We start from the raw sequence: 19,704 nt of genomic DNA on the forward strand, positions 1-19,704 counted from the left end.
CTTGGATGCTTGAATCCGGTCTAGGAAAGACAGGGCTTGGCAGTTCGGACTGGACTTTTCCCATGAGGCAAAGGGTCAGAGCTGATTTGCATATAGCCAGTGTCTAACCCAGGGTGGTGTGGAGTGAAAAAAACGATGGATTTAGGTCCAGATCCTTGTACTGGGGTGAATGTATGACATTGTTCTACATTCTGTCCATCAACTGTGTTTTTTGTAATTTTCACCCCGAGTGGGCTGGGTATGCTCAGACGTGAGTCCCAGGCTCTCCACACCACTGGAGTCAAGCTATCCAGGCTGAATGAAGGCTGATAGCCAGAAACCAGTCCTTGGATGCTTGATTCCGGTCTGGGAAAGACAGGGCTTGGCAGTTCGGACTGGACTTTTCCCATGAGGCAAAGGGTCAGAGCTGATTTGCATATAGCCAGTGTCTAACCCAGGGTGGTGTGGAGTGAAAAAAATGATGGATTTAGGCCCAGATCCTTGTACTGGGGTGAATGTATGACATTGTTCTACATTCTGTCCATCAACTGTGTTTTTTGTAATTTTCACCCCGAGTGGGCTGGGTATGCTCAGACGTGAGTCCCAGGCTCTCCACACCACTGGAGTCAAGCTATCCAGGCTGAATGAAGGCTGATAGCCAGAAACCGGTCCTTGGATGCTTGATTCCGGTCTGGGAAAGACAGGGCTTGGCAGTTCGGACTGGACTTTTCCCATGAGGCAAAGGGTCAGAGCTGATTTGCATATAGCCAGTGTCTAACCCAGGGTGGTGTGGAGTGAAAAAAACGATGGATTTAGGCCCAGATCCTTGTACTGGGGTTAATGTATGACATTGTTCTACATTCTGTCCATCAACTGTGTATTTTGTAATTTTCACCCCGAGTGGGCTGGGTATGCTCAGACGTGAGTCCCAGGCTCTCCACACCACTGGAGTCAAGCTATCCAGGCTGAATGAAGGCTGATAGCCAGAAACCGGTCCTTGGATGCTTGATTCCGGTCTGGGAAAGACAGGGCTTGGCAGTTCGGACTGGACTTTTCCCATGAGGCAAAGGGTCAGAGCTGATTTGCATATAGCCAGTGTCTAACCCAGGGTGGTGTGGAGTGAAAAAAACGATGGATTTAGGCCCAGATCCTTGTACTGGGGTGAATGTATGACATTGTTCTACATTCTGTCCATCAACTGTGTTTTTTGTAATTTTCACCCCGAGTGGTGAGTCCCAGGCTCTCCACACCACTGGAGTCAAGCTATCCAGGCTGAATGAAGGCTGATAGCCAGAAACCGGTCCTTGGATGCTTGATTCCGGTCTGGGAAAGACAGGGCTTGGCAGTTCGGACTGGACTTTTCCCATGAGGCAAAGGGTCAGAGCTGATTTGCATATAGCCAGTGTCTAACCCAGGGTGGTGTGGAGTGAAAAAAACGATGGATTTAGGCCCAGATCCTTGTACTGGGGTGAATGTATGACATTGTTCTACATTCAGTCCATCAACTGTGTTTTTTGTAATTTTCACCCCGAGTGGGCTGGGTATGCTCAGACGTGAGTCCCAGGCTCTCCACACCACTGGAGTCAAGCTATCCAGGCTGAATGAAGGCTGATAGCCAGAAACCGGTCCTTGGATGCTTGATTCCGGTCTGGGAAAGACAGGGCTTGGCAGTTCAGACTGGACTTTTCCCATGAGGCAAAGGGTCAGAGCTGATTTGCATATAGCCAGTGTCTAACCCAGGGTGGTGTGGAGTGAAAAAAACGATGGATTTAGGCCCAGATCCTTGTACTGGGGTGAATGTATGACATTGTTCTACATTCTGTCCATCAACTGTGTTTTTTGTAATTTTCACCCCGAGTGGGCTGGGTATGCTCAGACGTGAGTCCCAGGCTCTCCACACCACTGGAGTCAAGCTATCCAGGCTGAATGAAGGCTGATAGCCAGAAACCGGTCCTTGGATGCTTGATTCCGGTCTGGGAAAGACAGGTCTTGGCAGTTCGGACTAGACTTTTCCCATGAGGCAAAGGGTCAGAGCTGATTTGCATATAGCCAGTTTCTAACCCAGGGTGGTGTGGAGTGAAAAAAACGATGGATTTAGGCCCAGATCCTTGTACTGGGGTGAATGTATGACATTGTTCTACATTCTGTCCATCAACTGTGTTTTTTGTAATTTTCACCCCGAGTGGGCTGGGTATGCTCAGACGTGAGTCCCAGGCTCTCCACACCACTGGAGTCAAGCTATCCAGGCTGAATGAAGGCTGATAGCCAGAAACTGGTCCTTGGATGCTTGATTCCGGTCTGGGACAGGGCTTGGCAGTTCGGACTGGACTTTTCCCATGAGGCAAAGGGTCAGAGCTGATTTGCATATAGCCAGTGTCTAACCCAGGGTGGTGTGGAGTGAAAAAAATGATGGATTTAGGCCCAGATCCTTGTACTGGGGTGAATGTATGACATTGTTCTACATTCTGTCCATCAACTGTGTTTTTTGTAATTTTCACCCCGAGTGGGCTGGGTATGCTCAGACGTGAGTCCCAGGCTCTCCACACCACTGGAGTCAAGCTATCCAGGCTGAATGAAGGCTGATAGCCAGAAACCGGTCCTTGGATGCTTGATTCCGGTCTGGGAAAGACAGGGCTTGGCAGTTCGGACTGGACTTTTCCCATGAGGCAAAGGGTCAGAGCTGATTTGCATATAGCCAGTGTCTAACCCAGGGTGGTGTGGAGTGAAAAAAACGATGGATTTAGGCACAGATCCTTGTACTGGGGTGAATGTATGACATTGTTCTACATTCTGTCCATCAACTGTGTTTTTTGTAATTTTCACCCCGAGTGGGCTGGGTATGCTCAGACGTGAGTCCCAGGCTCTCCACACCATTGGAGTCAAGCTATCCAGGCTGAATGAAGGCTGATAGCCAGAAACCGGTCCTTGGATGCTTGATTCCGGTCTGGGAAAGACAGGGCTTGGCAGTTCGGACTGGACTTTTCCCATGAGGCAAAGGGTCAGAGCTGATTTGCATATAGCCAGTGTCTAACCCAGGGTGGTGTGGAGTGAAAAAAACGATGGATTTAGGCCCAGATCCTTGTACTGGGGTGAATGTATGACATTGTTCTACATTCTGTCCATCAACTGTGTTTTTTGTAATTTTCACCCCGAGTGGGCTGGGTATGCTCAGACGTGAGTCCCAGGCTCTCCACACCACTGGAGTCAAGCTATCCAGGCTGAATGAAGGCTGATAGCCAGAAACCGGTCCTTGGATGCTTGATTCCGGTCTGGGAAAGACAGGGCTTGGCAGTTCGGACTGGACTTTTCCCATGAGGCAAAGGGTCAGAGCTGATTTGCATATAGCCAGTGTCTAACCCAGGGTGGTGTGGAGTGAAAAAAACGATGGATTTAGGCCCAGATCCTTGTACTGGGGTGAATGTATGACATTGTTCTACATTCTGTCCATCAACTGTGTTTTTTGTAATTTTCACCCCGAGTGGGCTGGGTATGCTCAGACGTGAGTCCCAGGCTCTCCACACCACTGGAGTCAAGCTATCCAGGCTGAATGAAGGCTGATAGCCAGAAACCGGTCCTTGGATGGATTTAGGCCCAGATCCTTGTACTGGGGTGAATGTATGACATTGTTCTACATTCTGTCCATCAACTGTGTTTTTTGTAATCTGCGGGCGTGAACAGCACTAAGAGGTGTTTGTCTGCATGAACTAGAGGACTTGAACGATCTCGAAGGATTGGTGAGTTTTGGAGTTAAGAAATCGAAGTTGTAAAACTTTTCTAATAGGCAGTGCTTAATTTGAGCCAGTGGTTTCCGGTGCTCAGCACCTGCACTTAATCACCAACACTGGCGCTTTTCATGAGCATCAGTTAAGGACACCTACATTTACTGGGAAATTTAGTGATTTGCTCAGAATCACAAGATGTTGAGCCAAATTCGAGACTCGAACCTGGTTTCCTAGTTGCGAAGTCGGCAACTCTGGTCATTACGCCACATCCTCACCCCACTTTCATGGTTAGTAGTTGGTTCTATTCAGGCTGCACTAACAGGAGAAATGGGCTTGTGCAAGCCACCTCCTAAAGAGAGGCCTGGCATTTTTTTTTTTTTTTACAAATTAACCACTGCTAATAGCTGGATTGTTGGAAAGATATATCTCCAGAAGACCAACATAATGTGTCAAACTAACTAAAAAGATGCACGGTTAACTGCTCTTTCTTGGCATTTTTACCTATTTTCACTTCTTTTGAGAAGTTGGAGGCTAGTTCAACTTCCAACTTCATTCTTTTAGAGTACAGCTTCCAGCCTTGCTCACTAAAGTTTTCTGATCTACAGAAATGTTTGATAATCTGAAGTTAAAACATTTAACTGAGGTGATCAACAAACGTTTACCCGATCTCAAGTCCACCACGTTAGCAATAAAGTGCCTATGTCCCAGTCTGCTGCACCTTATATACAAAGACTGCACTTGTTTTCTTTTCTTTTTTTAATGCGATTACATTTACAGTTGTTAGAACTGGTATTTCTGGTTAGCTAAGGCTTGCGCCAAAGCCAGGCAGAAACCACCACTCTAGTCAGGGCATGGGAGTCAAACGCCAAGATAACCCCTGCTCACCCCCTTGGTAGCTTGGCACGAGCAGTCAGGCTTATCCCGGAGGCAATGTGTAAAGCATTTGCGCACGCACACAGCAACAACATCCCAGGCACACTGACAAAAGGAACTCCACACAAGGTTATATGAAAATAACTTTTGTATTCTCCAAAACACATCAGATAGTAATCACACAATATACATTGTGCCAACTGGCACAGGCAATATTCACAAGGGATTATTTACACAAGACAGGACACGTGGGCCACTGTCAGAGTCAGCACTTAGTAGAAATAACACTTAGAGTAACAATAGCACAAAATAACAATTGTAGTACACAACCAGTAACCACTGGTAAAAGGTAGGTACACACTACGCAATACTAATAACCATAAGCATAGATCACGCAGGGACACATGAACTCACTAGTATAAACTATACTAGGCAAAACAACCTCCTAAGCATGAAAACACATGTAGAGGTATCGCAGGCATAAACGCATTGCACATTTCACATAAATCACATTAGGCCTAACCAGTATAAATACAGTAGGCAATCTCCTCCCTAGTCTAAACACATTAAACCCTACCTCCTACGTATAACTTACATTTAGGGGCGTAAATCACAGTGAAGTACAATCTCACTAACACAAACCTCCATAGGTGAAACCATCTCTAGAGCTATCAACACAGGGTGCGTAAAACATACTAGATGCATTACATTTCCTAGCACCACATTTAAAGCACATCAATAACATTAGGGCCTTGCGCCCTATCCACATACCAGCCCCCCAGCCAACTGGCCATCTCAAGAAGGCGCTCAAATTCCCTGTGTCCAAAATGTCAGGGCATGCTGCCAATGCAGCTCAGTCAGGGGTGCGCCATCTGCGCCAAACTAAACATTGCTGCTGCCCACTACTTGCTGGGCAGCTGAGAACAAGAACATGGCCTAAACGCTGCAGCTGACACTAAGTGCTGCGCAGCTGTGGAAGGCCTGTCACCTCTGAGCCACCTCTGTCGCCCTCAGGGACTCTTGCTCAAATGGCGCCTAAATGGTGCATCTGCCCACTACTTGCTGGGCAGCTGGGAAATAAGAAACTAGGGCACGTGCTCTCAGTCGCCCTTAAAGCCGATTGCGCCACATGTTGGAACCACTAACCATGTCTCCTGGAGTGCACGGGCTCCCACAACAACTCTGCGCCACTGAGGAAAAAGAACTTGCCCTCAAGCACTGTGGAACACACTAGCGCCCTGTAAACCACCATGGGCTCCTCTGAACAATCAAAGCATGGACCCCTCTGGATCCTCTCGCAATTACTGTACCTGTGGGGGCCACGCAGGCCCTGAAACAAATATGTGCAGGCTGGAGCCACACGGGGCTCTGAATAAAGTTGTCCCCCAAAGAGCCACCTGGCTCTAAAAATAATTTGCCCAATCGTTGGAGCCATCTGACTCTAAAGATAATCATATGCCCCCAAGGTCGGACGTTGGAGTCCTCTGGCTCCGTAGATGACTATGCCACAACTGTTGGAGTGGCCCGCTGCTAGAGGGCCGTTCTGACTGCCACAAGGCCCTCACTGGCCCTCAGTTATCCTCGCTGGGGCGGCCCTCTGTCAGGCGGGCCACCAATCCCCATCCGGTGCCTGGAACAGGCCCCCACACCACCGAGCCCCACCGAGCGCCACTCACCTGCTCCGGGGGGGCAGAACACTTTGAGCTGCTCTCTCTCGTGCGGCTCCCGGTGGCTCTCCACTCGCTTGACCTCGAGAGGCAGCATCGGTGCGCACCGCCTCTCTCTATGCCCGGGACATGCGGGCTACCCTCGGAGACAGGGGGGGCCCGCTTCACCGTCAGTACTTCCACTGGGCGTTGCACAGGGCTCACTCCGGCATACGCAAGCCCTGCAGGGCAGGCTCCAGCTTTCTCCTTGCTTCTGGCCGCACTTCTGCTTCCGTCCAGCGGCCCCGCCCACAACCAGGCGGGCCGCGGGCAGCAGCGGCGGAAATCTACCCTCTTTTGGGGGCCACAATACGGGGTAGGCTTCCGTTCTTCTTTCAATAAACGGGGTGGGCACCCGTAATTCCAAGTCTCCCAACATAAAAATGAGGCAAAAGTCGCGGGGTGGGCACCCGCGCATTATCGAAGACACAATGCCAAAATGCAGGGTGGGCACCTGAGACACACGACGGCAATCTCGGGGGAATCCCTTGCCGGGGATTCCCTTTTCTCCTCGGTCAGCGTCACGCTGCCAAGCCCCCGCATTCCTCTTGGGGCATTAAAATATGAAGCTCCCAAGGCGCTTAGGCTATAATAAGCCTGGGCAAATTACAAGTACAAATAAAGCGCTCCTCCGGGCAATCAGAGCACTGTCCTGTAGGGAAAATAAAGCACTCCCAGGGCTCTAGGGTAGCCTTAAGTCCATAAGGCTAGGAAACAAAAAAGGTGGAGAACAACAGGGATCCAAGCAGTCCTCCAGGCATCCAGGGGCAGGGCCCAGGGAGGCAAGCCTTCCCCTGGACCCCAGCAACAGCACACCCCTGGTAGTTTCAAGTGCAAGACAAGAACATTTTTCATGGGGTCATAGCCCCTTTTTATACACAAAATCCCTTTGTTAACAAGGTGCAGGCAATGGAAGAACCAGCTACAGCTGGTTCAGGGGAACTCCTGAGCACTTTGTTTTGCTCAGCCCCTCTCTCCCTTTCATTGGCCAGGCTAGGGACATAAGACGCACCACAGGGGGTGGAGCAAGCATTGTGGAGGGAAGGCCCAGCCCTATTCAGGTCCCAGACGCAATAAATCCGCACACATCATCGTGCAGCATTTAATCACACGAGATCGCATCTACCAAACTCAACCCTGCACTCCCCACACATCAGGAACTACCATGGTCACACATATTCCCCAAGTATTCCTATGTGACGGCAGGCCACTCTCACCACACATACACAGAGAGCGCACGCACTTTACACTGGACCATAGTGAAAAAGTGCGCAGAGGGCTAAAAACACCAACACCAGGTTACAGAAACAGGCTAGGCAAATGCAAAAAGTTTTGGGGTGAACCTGCCAAAAGGGCCAAGTCCAACAACAGTGCTACGATTTTTATACGTACACCTGAATTTCTTTTTGTGCGGAATCTATTCACTGTATTTCTTTCCTTTTATTGAACATTTAAAATGCTTTATTCCTTAAAAGACTGTTGCTTTGTTTTATTCTTCCACATGTACTGCTGAAATATCTGCAAAGGTTGCGCCAGGTATTCCTCACCGAAATCACTTCACCTTTGAGGAATAAGATTATTTGTATTCAGTCCCAGCTCATATGAAAAGTGTGATTGCTCTTTAATAACTTTAAAGAATCCGATTTACTATTGTCAAGTCAAGTCAAAAGATACTTTATTTCGGCCTGCAAGACCTTAAAAGCACATATAAAACAATAACATATTCATTGCAGTTTATCAATATGAACATTTTTGTATACTCATAAGAAAATATAAGAATATCTAAAAAGTTAAAAAGATAAAATATTGAATAGCTTGGTAGGCGTTAAGTATCTCAATCATAAAATGCAAAGTCGAATATATTAAGAGATACAACTAATTAAAATGCGATGTCCGGGGTCTTGGAAAGTGCAGAGGGTGGGCAGTTTAAACTTGTACTTTCTTTAAAACCGCGCATCGAGTAAACCACATTGAGAACAAGTAACGGGAGACAGAATAAATAATTGGTATGCCGGTATCATATTTCAGGATTCTGAAGGGCTGTAGGCAATGGGATGTTCCAAGATTCCTACAAAGCTGTCTTAAGCAACGGCAGAAAAACAACACATGTCAAGTAGCTCAAAGGAAAGATGGAGCAATACATGAATATAGATCAACAAGGTAGCGTACAGTTGTTAGAAAGTGGGTTACTGGTTGACTGGTGTGTGAGCCCTGGTCAAGCAGCAACCACAAGCCTTGGCATGGTAAGGCACACGCAACCCCAAATTAACCTGTGCTCAACCCCTTGGTACATAGCAGTCAGGCTTAACTTGGAGGCAATGTGTACATTATTTGTGCACTTCAAACAGTAAAACAGTGAAAATACCACTGTGTTCTTGGTTCAGGGAGGACCTGGCCAGGCAGTTAGGGCTGAACTGTTCTCAATGGAGTAGGATCAAGACCGATTTGCGTATAGCTGGGTCCAAACTGAGGTGGCATGGTGTGTAAAATAACAATGGACTGAATGTGGGCCACGTAATTACCAGTGGTTGAGATTAATTCAAGCATTCCATCCATCACCTTTTGCATACTTTAGTATGTCCTCCTAATTTGGACAGGTATGCCCAGATGTGGGTCCTGTGCACATTGTCACTGAAACCAAGCTATACCTGGCTGATAAGCCCATAACAAGGGCAAAACAGATCCTGAGTTGCTTGTGTTCCGGTTCGGGGAGAACTTAGCATGACAGTACGGACAGGTCTGTTCCCACTAGAGAGGGGCAAGTCTGATTAGACTACAGCTCGGTTCAAACTGAGGTGGCATGGTGTGCACAATAAAATGAGGCACTGGGATGTAGCCCTCAGTGGCTGAGATTAATTTAAGCATTCCATCCATCACTTTTTTGCATACTTTAGAAGAACTTTCTAAAATGGTCATTCTCAGAATTGCAAGTAAAAATATGATTTAAAATTAGGATTCCGGAAACATCAACCATGAACTGGTTATCTCCTCCCCTTTAAATATGACACATAAAATGTAATAAGGCAATACCGCTCTTATACTATGTGAGAGATAGGCCAAGCTATAGCAAACACAAGGAGATGATAGAAGGACCTCTGAAATGTTTCATACACTCACCCCCAGTCACAAATATGGGTTGAATCCATCATCGTTCTGTAGCTCACTTTGCCACCCCAGTTCAGACACAGCTATATGCAAATCCGTCTTGACCCTGTGCCTAATGGAAACAGCCTAGCCCAAACTGCCAAGACATGCCATGTCTTCCTTGGACTGGAAACAAACATCCTAAGACCGGTTTTGGGCTAACAGCCCTCATCAGCAAGGTCAAAACCAACAGCTTTGGAAGGAGCTTGACAATGACGTATAAAACTTCAGGTGGCCCTTGCCTGCCACAGTTTTTGACCTTAACCTCCTGGAAAATCTCATCTTTGATAAAAAAGACAAAATCAAAAACTTTGACCTTGATGACCTACTTTGTGTGTAAGACCTCCACTCCATTTTAGTTGGCCTAAAATCTCTCTGACCGTTGATTGGTGTTTACTTTTCCTTGGTTTTATGCCCTAGAACTTTAACAATTCATATCTCTGGTTCATCTTAAACTCTTGTGATTATCTTGGAGCTTTTTTGCTTATTTATTGTGTCTCTATTTTTACAAATTGGTTTCAAAATGTTATTGTGTTGTGTTCTTTACTTCAAAAGTGTTATTTGTGCTTGATCTTCGCACACACTTATCTGGAAATTCCGGTTGGCCAGGTTAGGCACCTCACCAGACAGAACTCACTACTCTAGTCAGGGTGAGGGAGTTATACAACCAAGATAAATCCTGCTCACCCCCTTGGTAGCTTGGAAGTGCAGTCAGGCTTGTCCCAGAGACAACGTGTAAAGTGTTTGCGCAACACACACACACACACACACACACCAGTGACACAATAAATACACCACAAAAGATACTCCACGCTGTAGTATATAAAAATACCTACCTGTATTGCATATACATATAGACCAAAACAACATAAACCAATAATCACTTAGATTTATATATTGCACATGACATAAAAACATCATGAAAGGCACCATTACTGGGCATATCATACCATCACATTATATGTTACTAGTTTCCCTGACTGTGCAAGGTATAAAACTACATATCCCTGTGAACATCAATTGCAGTATGTAATGAAACGTGAGTCATCGCTACTGTGCATGTCTGTAAAATGAAATCATCCAACTATACATCAGTACAACAGGACATGAAAAGGCAGTAGTTAGATACAGAGCATAGTGAGTCACCACAGCACCATCAGATACACATGAATACCGATAGTCTCACCATCGAGCTGCAGGGCACAGTGCGCCTGTACTCATATTAGGTAGTATATGTTAATCCCAGGGTCCTAACGTAGAGTTCAGGAGCACCTGCCCTCCTATTAGGGACAAAACAGTAAGGGCAGACAGCTCCTGGATTTAAACCATGGGGGTCTCCGTTGAGGTTCCTGGAATGCTCTCTAACGAACAACTAGTGTCCCTCAGGTACGCCAACACAGGGCTTATACAAAGGGCAAGAATGAGCAGAGAGACCACAGCAGGTCTCTCGTGTGCAAGGGAAATCCAAGGCAACTGCCCTTGAGCATGTGGCGCAACTGCTGCAGGCACCATCTAACGGGAGCCTGTCCTTGTAAAGGGATTCCCTCTCAGCTGTAGGGGCGTCAGTCCAGGGCGAGATATTTGCCGTTTGGCCGCACACCCAACTGGAATGTGGCTTTTGGGGCACAATGGCTTTCAAGCAGCATCACTCCTCCACGGGGCACAGACGGGTTGGGGCTGCATACTGGGGGTCTCTTTTGTACCCTATACATTGCGGCCCGCTGTGGAAATGGGCCACACCAAGCACTAACACCGGCCTCCTTCTCCTGGGATTGTTAATGCTAAGATTCACGCTACTGGGTGAGATGACCTGAGCTGACCCTGCACTGGCGAAGGACTTCCTCAGAGCAATACCCACACCTGTCTGAAAAGAACGGTGATGGATTAAACCCAGATCTGCTGACTGGGTGTGAGTGTTTGATTGGTTCAGATGCTCAGTCCATCACCACCCCCTTTTGTACCACTTTGTTCGCCATAAGTTGGCAGGGTATGCTCAGACGTGAGTCCCTTGCTCACTTTGCCACTGGATTCAAGAAAGCCGGGCTGAAGACGGCTGTAATGCCACAAACTGGTCCTCGGAAGCTTGTTTACCGTCCAGGGAAGGCATGGCTTGGCAGTTCGGGCTGGACTGTTCCCATGAGGCACAGGGTCAGACTGATTTGCATATGGCCATGTCTGAACTGGGGTGGCAGAGTGGGCTAAAGAACGGTGATGGATTAACTCAGATCTGCTGACTGGGTGTGACTGTTTGATTGGTTCAGATGCTCAGTCCATCACCACCCCCTTTTGTACCACTTTGTTCGCCATAAGTTGGCAGGGTATGCTCAGACGCGAGTCCCTTGCTCACTTTGCCACTGGATTCAAGCAAGCCGGGCTGAAGACGGCTGTAATGCCACAACCTGGTCCTCGGAAGCTTGTTTCTGGTCCAGGGAAGGCATGGCTTGGCAGTTCGGGCTGGACTGTTCCCATGAGGCACAGGGTCAGATTGATTTGCATATGGCCATGTCGGAACTTGGGTGGCAGAGTGGGCTAAACAACGGTGATGGATTAAACCCAGATCTGCTGACTGGGTGTGAGTGTTTGATTGGTTCAGATGCTCAGTCCATCACCACCCCCTTTTGTACCACTTTGTTTGCCATGAGTTGGCAGCGTATGCTCAGACCTGAGTCCCTTGCTCACTTTGCCACTGGATTCAAGCAAGCCGGGCTGAAGACGGCTGTAATGCCAGAAACCGGTCCTCGGAAGCTTGTTTCCGGTCCAGGGAAGGCATGGCTTGGCAGTTCGGGCTGGACCGTTCCCATGAGGCACAGGGTCAGACTGATTTGCATATGGCCATGTCTGAACTGGGGTGGCAGAGTGGGCTAAAGAACGGTGATGGATTAAACCCAGATCTGCTGACTGGGTGTGAGTGTTTGATTGGTTCAGATGCTCAGTCCATCACCACCCCCTTTTGTACCACTTTGAAATGAAATTTGGGCAGCAGCACAGCACCTTAAACACACTTCCTTAAAAGAGGGGCGCTCACCATGCACTCCCCTTCCGTGTAACAGCAAGTCCCCCATGCAGCGTTCCTACAAATCTGAGCACAGAGTTCAACAAGTGCTAGGGAGAAAGGTTGTTGGCGGCTGAACTATGCGTCCCATGGCCAGTTCGGGCTGCGACTGGAATCCTTGCAAATCCCACAGGAGCAGGTAGGCAGCCCACAGTCTTGTGAGAACACTGGGGGCATGAGCAGGCAACAGGTCAGCACACTGGTTTCCTCAGAAAAGTGGCAGATTATTTAGCAGCCAAGCAGGCCAGCACAACAAAGCAAAGTACAAATGGTGGTCTTCCTTGTAGCACAGCAATCATCTGGTGCAATATTCAGAGCCAGCAGCACCTGTTTACAAGTCTTGCATAGTGTCTGAAATCATAGGGCCAGAGCCCCTGTACTTATACTCAAAATGTCTTTGATGTGGAGATTACTTCAGAAGAAATTCAGAAGTGCAGAACACCCCCATTCAATCCCAGCACTGGTTCCAGACACACTAAAGGGAGTGAAGACAGCATTGTGAGAGGACAGGCACAGCCCTATTCAGGTGTCAGTGACAACTCCTCCCACCACTCTAGCTCAGGAAGGCCCATCAGCCTGGTGATGGGCCATCAGAATCTGCAGGGCACACCTCAGCTCCCTTTGTGTGACTGTCTAGAGTGAATTCACAAACAGGCCCCTGCCTATCTAAACCATGCAATGATTGGAGTCAGGCTGCAAAGCACAAAGAGTCATAAGTACATAGAAATGCCCACTTTTCAGAAGTAGCATTTCTAAAATAGATGAAAAATTCACATTCACCAATAAGCAGGATTTATCACCATTTTTTCAAACATACTAAACATGCCAATGCTACTCCTTCCAGATCAGAAATTAGCAGTGAATATCTTATTGGGGAATTTGCAATGCAAACCCATGAGAGGTAGAGCACTCGCAGCAGTGATAAACCAATAAAGCTTGTTTGTCACTACCAGGATATGCCACACAATGAAGGCACATGTACTACCTTTTACCTACAATGCAGCCTGCCCATAGGGCTACCTAGGGCCTACCTTAGAGGTGAACTATATGTAGTAAAAGGGGAGTTTCAGACTGGGTCAGTAACTTCACATGCCAAGTCAATGTGCAGTAAACTGCACCCAGGCCCTGCAGCGGCAGGCCTGAGACAGGTTTGAAAGGCTACTTATGTGGGTGGTGCAAGCAGCGCTGCCGAATCACTAGAAGCATTTAATTTACAGACCCTGGGTATATGGGATACCACTGTACAATGGACATACAGGTAAATTAAATATGCCAGACAGGTTATGTTATGTTATGTTAACGGTATTTATTGTGCGCACAGCTGCTCCAGCAAAGGAGCGTCCTGGCGCAAGACAAGGTGAAACACAACACCGTTAACAGCAGGAGCAGAAGAAAACAGATATGAACAGGACCCTGCTTAACAGTTAAAACAAAAACGTCTTGATAGCCCTACGAAACTGTAGAAGATCCTCCAAGAGTCGGATCTCAACCGGAAGAGAGTTACAGATAACCGCAGCTCTCACACGAAAGGAACGGCCACCGGCACGACAAAGCTTAAACCGGGGAACAATGGCGAGAGCCTGGCCCAAAGATCGGAGGGAGCGAGACGGGACATAAAAAGATAAAAGATTGGTCAGGATCTGGGGGGCAGTGCCCTTCAGAATTTTAATGGCCAAACATAGGACCTTAAACTGGATTCTCATCCTCACCGGCAACCAATGCAGGGAGCGGAGGACGTTGGAGACGGAGCAGAATCTAGGCAAACCAACTATAGCTCTGGCGGCCGCATTTTGGACGCGCTGCAGGCGAGTAAGTTCAGCCTGGTTAGCCCCCACCAGGAGGGAGCTGGCGTAATCAAGCCGGGAGATCACCGTCGCCTGTATCACCAGCTGCCTCGTCGGGGCATCAAAAATTTTTAAAACAGGTCTTAAGCCCCGCAGCACCCCAAAGCAGCAGGACGCAGTTTTCTTTGTGTGGCCAACAAAGTTAAGGCTGGAATCTAGCCAAACTCCCAGATTTTTCAATTCAGAGACCGGAGTCGGAGAAGGTCCTAATTCCGACGGCCACCACCTGTCTCCCCAGAGCTCCGCGCACTTACCGACAACCATAATCTCTGTTTTACTGCCGTTAAGCTGGAGACAATTCGCGGTCATCCAGTTAGCCAGTGCCTTCAGTCCACTCTGAAACCTAGGGGCATCCAAATCCGCATCCCCGCTGAGTGTAACCGCCAGCTGAGTGTCGTCAGCATATGACACCCTAGTCAGGCCCCACTGCTTGACGACCTCAGCCAGCGGTCTCACGTATAGATTAAATAACGTGGGACTCAGCGAGGTGCCCTGAGGGACCCCCATGGCCAGAGGATGGAATTTGGACTGGTAAGGTGGAATGGCCACACAGAAAGAGCGGTTGTCGAGAAAGGAGCGGAACCACTGCAGAGCAGACCCTCCAATGCCAATCTCCTCCAACCGGTGTAGCAGAATGCGATGAGAAACGGTGTCAAAGGCGGCGCTAAGGTCTAATAATATAAGCGCCGCCGTCTGACCCGCATCCAACACCGCACGCAAGTGCTCCACCATGGCAAGGAGGGCCGTCTCCGTGCTGTGCCCAGCATGGAAGCCGTTCTGCGTGGGGTCCAGCACATTGGCCCGAGTAAGGTGGTCTGAAAGGACCAGATTAACATGGGCCTCCGTAACTTTCGCCGGCCAGGGGAGTAGTGAAATAGGGCGGTAGTTCTCAGGTTTTAAAGGATCCAAAGAGGGTTTCTTCAGAATCGGAGAAACCACCGCCTGCTTCCATTTAGTTGGTACTATGCTAGAGGCCAACGAGAGATTGACTAAGGAACACACCATCGAGCGTCCCAAAAAAGACTGATCTCTAAAAAGAGCAGGCCTCAATGGATCCGAAGGGGAGCCAGATTTAATTTGCTGGGCCAGTTTATTAAACCCCTCAGGTAGTAGGGGTGGGAAAGAATGCAAAAAGGTGCAGCCCAATCATACCATGTTTAAAGGAGAGAGTACATGCACTTTAGCACTTATTTGCAGTGGTAAAGTGACCAGAATCCTAAAGCCAACAAAACAAGTTTGGGGATAACCCTGCAAAAATGGCCTGGTCCAACAATTGCATTATGCTTGACCCATAGCTACCAATGGTTGAAAAGGGATTCTCTAAGAACTGAGATTTTACCTGAACTTGGTGTGTTTATTGAGTTGGCAAAGATACTCCCTTCTCAAATTAATAGTTCCATTTCTTACCATGGACAACACACCAGCTGTACCACAGGTAGCATGACTGACATCCATTTCAATCAGTCATTTACGGTCAAAGTGAGGAACAAGCAGCTATAAAATTATCAAATAAATGTGCAGATGCTCTGCTGCTGTCACAGCTAAAGACTGCACATATACAGCAGAGCGCACATTGAAAGACAAAAAAGGGTTGCAACATGCGTTACGCGTTTCTTGTCCTAGGGTATATGATTGTGGCTACCCAATAGCCATCAAAGCTTCAATTACGAGTGTGCCATATTTAGGTGAGGGGACACCATGTCACACCTGCACCTAAACCTCACTATTCTTGCTCACTGAATGGCAATAACCACATGGGTCTTTTTTTTCGGGGTCAAATTACACATGGAATTCCTGATTCCATACAAGTTATTACTCTCATAAGCTTCATGTGATTTCACTGGCTGTATTTATTTTTAAATCAGTCCCTGTGATCCCCCACGCAGGAAATATGGTGCGGAAACACCAGGCCAATTGACATCAATCGGGCAGTATTTAACTTGGAAATACTGCAGCTGCAATTGGAGTCCAAGTCCACAGATTTAAAAAGTGCATTTCTTTTTGTTGGTTTGGCAGTAGATCTACAATGTATCTCAATTAAAAAATAATTATAATCGAGATTAGAATATTATACTCAAAAGCGTCTAAAAAAGTCACAAATTTATGTTATGCAAATTATTTACTCTTAAGAAAATCTATGCATACCGGGTAAAATACTTCTTGTCTGCATTGCATTAATTACTTAATTACATCGGTTGTGTGGATCTTTCTACACTAGTATATGTGGCTAATTGTAGGCTACTCTGATATAAACAAGTTTTAACCCACTGAAATCCATCAAACCTCATAATCTTTACATTGCAGCCTTTAATATTTGCACACCAAGATACACCACTTGTGGTACTTTAACAAAATCTACAGGTCCTTTTTTACTAGGCCGGGGTGAAATGTTGAATTGCGCCGGACTAATCGGAGTAAATTCAGTAACTAAAATTACAGAAATTACGCGATTGAGCCAACTTGAGTAATTAATTAAGGCCAACTGCAGGAATACAGAAACAACAAACGTAGAGGCCTATTAGGATGGCGCACGGACCTGCGTCCGTCCGCCACCCCCGAGGTGGAGGGACCGTCCGCAGGGGCAGCGGCGGTCCCTCCATACCAATTAGGATGTGACCGCCACCCTGGCGGTCACATCCCGTATCTTTAACCTTGCGGCGGGTGCTGCTTGAAGCAGCACCCGCCGCAAGGTTAAAAATGCAAGCTTTGCATTTACATGCACAAAGCGGCAGGCACCGCGCAGTTCCTGCCGCTTTGTGCATGTAAATGCTGGGGGGTACCATAGGTACCCTCCATGTGCACCCCAACTCCCGACACCCGGGGGGCCCGCAACGGGCCCCCAAACACAAAAGACCACATGCTTTTCCACGGCGGAAAAGCCGCCGTGGAAAAGCATGTTTCAGCCTGCATCCTAATATGGCTGGCGTTGTCTTGCAGACACCGCCTCCATATTTGCCTGCATACACCGTGGATTAGCGGCGGACAGACTTGCCGTGCGCCGCTGATGCCACCGCCATCCTAATGTGGCGGTGGGTGTTTCCAATGTCCGCGGCGGTGAATCCGCATCCTCCAGGCCGGCGGTGACTTCCGTCGGCCCAGAGGATGCGGATTCACGGCCATCCTAATCAGCCCCGAAGAGAGTGAGTGACTGTGGGATACTGCTGCTTGTGTCTTGTAGGATTTAGTGCTGTTTTCTTAGCACAACATGCATCCTCTGGCATATTTTGAATGCATGGTGCCTTTTGCACAAAAATAGTGCTGAATGCTGGGTTGCGCTTCTCACATAATTACAAGTAATTTTGCGGAAATTACGAATAATTAGCTAGAGAGAATTAGGCCAGTTGCACCCACCTCTATTTTTTACCATGCCATTGGGCAAGCTCATCGGCCCAGTGTTCAGTGCTCAAGACCTGGCTGTTCGATCAGTAGCGAACCCCTCTCCCTTAAGCGCCTTGAAACCCTCTGGGTGAGTAGCGCGCTATACAAATTTCTTGACTTGAGTGTTTCTCTAATGGCCCATGGGCCACTTCAATTGGTAGTGGCTCATTCCAGCCTGGCAGAACTCATGAATTAAATGCACCCGAGGCAACTTTTAAACTAGTTTTCAGAAATACCAGATTTGAAAAGCTAAACTGGAGAAAATTATTTTTTAGCGCACCAATGTCTTGTCATTTTCCCTGTTGATGTTGTTACGGATAGTTATAGGAGCTCAGAAAGAGATCAAAAGATTATATCAAAACAAAAAAGAACAATTGAACTCAAAAGAGGAAGAGCGTGACGCATGACAGAAACTGTAACTATAGCATGCAGAAAATAATACTTGTATTAAAGTTGAATATAGAAACCTTTTCTTGATATTGCCGCCGAGATGAATCCAAAGACTGTATCAAGGCCGTGGCATGTCCCACAAACATGGCATAACAGGTGGCCCCCACAATCATGCTCAGCATGGTAATCCAGAGGTCTGACATGCTTACTGGGGCACGCGCTCCGTACCCGATGCACAGCATGTGGCTCATGGCTTTGAAGAGCGCGTATGAGTACTGCTTCCCCCAGGAGTCATTCTGAAAGAAAAGAAACCGAAAGTGACTGGGTCTGAAAAGATGCAGTGCACACGTCACGCTGCTATGTACAAGAGGATCTTTATAGAGGACTGTATATGGGGCTAACCCGCAAGCAACTTTCAATAATTTTATTTATATAATGCCTCAATGAAACGCATCACACTTGCCTGAGCTGAGTAATTATGAGAAAATGTTTGGACAAATGCTTTAAATATCATTTCTGATAAAACCATAAAGTCAGCTGTGTTTTATGGCTCTGTAGATGTTGAACAGGGCTTGAAACTCCAACTGTGTGCCTTCACTTATTTTTAACATAATGTTGAAATGCATTACTCATGCTCTAAAGGGTCCTTCCATTTATTGTTGCTAGAAAGGTTTAATCCTAAAATCTTCCAAAATCTAGCAATGCCATTTAAACAAGTATATACCTTATGTAGATCAAACATCATATTTTCAATATGAGTGTATTGTCATGTGAACGCTCAATCTACCAGTATGAATACATAGGCCTCTGCAAATCTCTCAAGATTGCTTCTTCTGAATATTGTTAAACTAAACGAGGACACAGAATGGAGGTACCCTCGGAATGTGTCTCCAGGATTCCCATGAGCTTCGTATACCAATCGCTATTTTAGACCAGGAAGAGTGTTGCTTTGAAATACATTTTTGTACCACAGAACAAGAAACACTCCAGTTCTTCCCCATAATACTAAGCAATCTGATACAATATATAATGTATATATCAATAGAGAACTAGATTAAAAATGTGTAACAGAACATTGTGAATTCGTTGGAATGTCATATTAAAGAATTCACGGTTTGGCAATATATTCTGATTCCGCTATTAAAAACGGAATGTATCTTAATTTCTGAGCCTGTCTATATAATTGTGCTGGATATGACGGATGTATGACGTTCCCATTACGTAATCTGCCCTTTGTAAGATTGCATTCATGGAGACATCTTTTGAGTTCATTTTATCTGTACTGATCCTGGGGGAAATCCATAGAAGTGGGTTCTCTAGAAGTGAACTTAAAGAGGCACAAACTGGGCCACATATAGAACCTGTGGGGCCATCTAAAAGACTAGTGAATGGTTGTTTACGTGCAGGAGGGTGTCCCTTCCTGCGCATAAACAATCCATAAAGGTGATTTGTTACTTCTATGTGTGCTTCATAGAAGTAGCAAATAGTCATTAGTTAATGATTGCTTATGTGCAGGAAGGGACACCTTCCTGCACATAAACAATAATTTATGGCATTTTGCTCTTTCTATGTGTGCTGCGCAGCACATATAGAAAAAGCAAAAACGAGGAGAAAAA

The 19,704-nt window shown here is 47.0% G+C and overlaps 1 protein-coding gene across 2 annotated transcripts in view; it reads right to left on the reverse strand.

Annotated features, from left to right (window-relative positions):
* HCN1 (hyperpolarization activated cyclic nucleotide gated potassium channel 1) overlaps nt 1-19,704 on the reverse strand; it is a 1,081,228-nt gene that overhangs the window by 325,092 nt on the left and 736,432 nt on the right. For both annotated transcript variants that reach the window (XM_078675048.1, XM_078675049.1), the window contains exon 4: nt 18,166-18,384. In XM_078675048.1, coding sequence (XP_078531174.1) covers nt 18,166-18,384 — 219 coding nt within the window. The remainder of the gene's footprint in view (nt 1-18,165; nt 18,385-19,704) is intronic.

The sequence above is a fragment of the Lissotriton helveticus genome, chromosome 2_1 (genome assembly GCF_964261635.1).
Source record: "Lissotriton helveticus chromosome 2_1, aLisHel1.1, whole genome shotgun sequence".
In the NCBI taxonomy this organism is placed as follows: domain Eukaryota; kingdom Metazoa; phylum Chordata; class Amphibia; order Caudata; family Salamandridae; genus Lissotriton; species Lissotriton helveticus.